We start from the raw sequence: 3,933 nt of genomic DNA, 5'->3' as shown, positions 1-3,933 counted from the left end.
TTTAAGAGAGCTGAAAAATTCTCCTTTGCATACTATAGGATATGGAAATAAGCAACTCTACTGTGTTACTATCTGCAAATGTTTAATATTCAATATAACAATTTCTATTATAACTTAACAATTGGATTCTAGCAATCATCACTAGAACATTTTAAATTCTTCTATTTTGCAGTAGGTGTTGGTATGCTTCTCTGACATATCATACATGCAAGGGCTCAAGAAGATCCTTCCAATTCTGACCCAATTTAAAGGTAACTTAGTAGACTGGCAATAAGCAAATTGACTTCTTTGTGTTCTAGGGATGCCATGCTTTAAAATAAACACAATTTTCTGGGTTTGGATTTTTTGTTACTCTATCAGAAACATGCCTAAAAGAACATGCATGGAAATAGAGCTACTGCAAAACTCTTTAGAGCCATATTAGCAGGAGACAGATCCAATACTGTTTTATGCGTTTGTGCTGCCTATATTTGTAGGTACTATAATACTTGCCCATTTATGAATAACAGGAACAAATAACACAAGTGATCCAATTATTGAAACCAAAAGAAAAGTCCATAAGAACATTTGATCAAGAACCTGAGCAATATATTTCCAGTCTTCAACAACCTAAAAAACAAAGAACGTAAGAGTTGGGTCAGTATGTGCAAGCATCAAGAAAGATACAGTACCAAACCCTGCAATTCTTAATCACATTTTTCCAATCAGGTCCATTGGTAACCCGAGTTAATAACTTCTTGTAACAACTCTATGAGCTAGAACAGGAACAAACTTCCTCTATGAAAATTGGTAAGCTATACAGACCAGCACTACATTTTAATTCAGAAACCAACCCTGACAAGCACTGAACATTCTCAACTACAGAGAGACGAAATCAACATGCAATTTTCTAGCATACTGCAGGATTTAGGATTCATGCCACAGCCTCATCATAAAGCAGAATTCCTGGGCAGGAGCTAGAAGCAAAAGTTGTATAAAAACAAATAACCAATCCAAATAAACAAAACATACACACACACAAAAAACACCACCCAAACTTTCTGTACTCACTGTACTTTCAAGGCTGTTTTTCCTTACGATTAGATTACTCATACCTATACACCGTTTTGCAAGTATAACAGATACAATTGTGCAAGCAAATTAAAACCCTGCCAAACAATTGTATTTGACTTGAACTGGAGCTATCTACATTTCCTAAGCCTTCTGCCTCCTAAGCAGCAAGGCTACAACAGCACTAGCTGTGCCGTTTCTATTAACAACTTTTTCAATTAAATCTTGCATTCTCTGGAGCCCAAATAAGAAATTACAAGTGTATCCCCTGTTGGCTGTATATTAATTTTTGAGGTTCAGTGTCACAACATTACACCTGAAAACCAAAAATACTTATTACCTCTCTTCTTACTCACAAATAGTTCAGTAGCACAAGTTCAGTAAGAGAAAGGAAACCCACTCTTACTTTACATTAAATTATGTATTTAATATCAAATTATTCTATTTGTGTTGTTTATACAATGCAGGGGTATTGAATGCTGTTTCAGCAGTAGCGTAGATACGTTTACAAAATCCAGGCTGAATACCTTGTGATAATGTCAGAACTGAGTCCTGGGAAGATATAGTAGAGGAGTTAGCTTATTCCTAGGCTAGCATGTAAGAACACGCTCTCAGCAGCCAGCAACTTTTGAAGATTGTCATTTCTATATAGATTGAAAGAATCTTCAGAAACAGATAGCAGTATCATCAGACCACACAACAAACTTCTATATTTCTACACTAGCCTGAAAATAGTATTTATGTCTCTGATGTACCAACAGTGCTCGTTTAAAAAACTTAGGAAGAAAACAGATTCATAATGCTGTTACCCAAATGGTGTAAACATCCATTAAGGAGAGTTCAGAGTGCAAATGTACAGACTGAAAAAAAGCCTTTGACACCTTTTGGTTTAATGTAGAGACAAATAGTGAGGCTGGTCCATGTGCGATCTCAGCACAAAATGACCATACAGCTGCAGCTTGTATTCAAACTAATATAAGTTAGGGCATTAAAAATTGGTTTTATTTGGAATTGAAAGCTGCCAAATAATGCATTGCAATATTTTAAAGCATATGTACTTTTCAGATAGCCTTCAGGTACAACAGTACAATGAAAAATACTCTCTCATCACAAAAATACCCTGCAGCACTGTAGGGAACAGTTACGGTACCTGCTCTTGTAACAGACAGGTATCTCTGACAGTGTGTAACTAACAACATGATCTGCAGAATAAAGCAAAAAAAACCTAAAGAACCCAAGGATTGTATCTTATCATCCCAATATCTGTAAGAATTCTCAGTATTGTACTGTATTTGTACTTCTTCCAAGTGGAAATAATTACACAACTTGCAGTGAAGTATATACACTGGAAATCCCATAGCACATATTTAATATGGAACTTCATAGTAAACCATTACTTGCTTTTCTAATTTCCAGTTTTAAAAAAAATCAGTGTAATGTGACTAATACACCCACCTCGCGAACTTCATTCTCCTTCATAACGTGTCTTCTAATATAGCGGATAGAATCGAGAGCTGCTTCCAAGGTGTTCCTAGATGGTTCTGATCCATCCATATTTCCTGTTTCCTCCTTCTGAGGAAAGTATCTATCCACATGACTTCTCATGCACAGTAGCTTGGGAAGCCTGTGAAGAAATATCTTGCGAACCCAAGGTGCCATAGCGTTGTGTGTAGACGAAGAGCGATGATGGATATTGATAGCAAACACAGTTATCACAATGGACAATGTCACAAATATCATTGTAAACACCAAGTATTCTCCTATAAGTGGAATAACTTTAGAAGACGATGGAATAATCTCTTCAATAACAAGAAGAAACACAGTTAAAGATACCAGTACTGAAGTGCAAAGAGAAATTTTTTCACCTTCATTTGAAGGAAGATAGAAGACAAGGACAGTTAGAAATGAAAGGCCAATACAAGGAATAATGAGAAACAATGTGTAAAAAAGTGGCAAACGTCTAATTATGAATGAATATGTAACAAAAGGATACCAGCAGCATCCATCAGTCCTATTTCCTTTGCTCCCTGTTGCAGTCACTATTTCCCATTCTCCGTTATCGAAAAAGTCTCTTTTGTCAACATCATAATCTTCAAGAATTATATCAACCTGTGAGCCATCATAAGTCCAGGAGCCAAACTTCATAGAGCAGTTCTGGAGGTCGAAGGGGAAGAAGGTTACATCAATAGTACAAGAACTTTTGTAGTTTGCTGGTGGAGTCCAAGCAATGGTGCCATCATATTTCACTACAGTTTTTGTAGATGTTCCCTCAAAACGTCCATCTGCACTGAAAGAAAAGAGATAGATGCATCCAATTAGTGTGGGGAGGGTGTATTGGGGGTGTGTTTTTCAATTTGAAAATATGTTTTGTTATTGTCATTTCAGCTGTTTATCCCTTCTCCCCCTCCATAGCCAACATTTTGTATGCGTACATAGTTTACAAACAAACAACTTCAGGAGACTGAAGAATGCTTTCAAGTCATGAAAAGATCTGTGTAACTTTCTGGGGTCCCAATGACTTATGAAAGGATTGTAAAAATCCTCACCTTTAACAGCATGACCAAACTCTGGTCTCTACTGGGAATACAGCACAAATACTTTTCAATTTGGCCAAATAATAATTAATGAAGAACAAAAAGTTCACAGGTAAAGTAACACTTGTGTGCCACCTCCAAACTTGAATTTACAAACACACAACCACTGCAACAGCCTTTAATCCTGCCTCAACAATTAGGAAATGTAAAAGCACTGTATACGCACCAGAGTTGAGCAGAAAGGAAATTCGGAAATTATTGCTTCTAAGATCTGTTAATTCTCAAAGAAAAAAAAACAAACCCAAACCCTTACAGCTAAGTGTACTTCATTCTAAATCCATCCTAAATA

At 36.3% G+C, this 3,933-nt stretch overlaps 1 protein-coding gene across 1 annotated transcript in view; it reads right to left on the bottom strand.

Moving 5' to 3' along the window:
• Positions 1–447: 447 nt before the first annotated feature.
• Positions 448–3,933, bottom strand: part of CHRNA5 (cholinergic receptor, nicotinic, alpha 5 (neuronal)) — a 6,674-nt gene continuing 3,188 nt past the window's right edge. The window contains exons 4-5 of the mRNA XM_010021817.1: positions 2,506–3,337; positions 448–609 (exon numbers count right to left, since the gene is read on the bottom strand). Coding sequence (XP_010020119.1) covers positions 448–609; positions 2,506–3,337 — 994 coding nt within the window. The remainder of the gene's footprint in view (positions 610–2,505; positions 3,338–3,933) is intronic.

The sequence above is a fragment of the Nestor notabilis genome, unplaced genomic scaffold, assembly GCF_000696875.1.
Source record: "Nestor notabilis isolate BGI_N333 unplaced genomic scaffold, ASM69687v1 scaffold27040, whole genome shotgun sequence".
Taxonomy (NCBI): Eukaryota; Metazoa; Chordata; class Aves; order Psittaciformes; family Psittacidae; genus Nestor; species Nestor notabilis.
The sequence above is the reverse complement of the archived record's forward strand: the minus strand, read 5'-3'. Positions and strand labels throughout refer to the sequence as shown.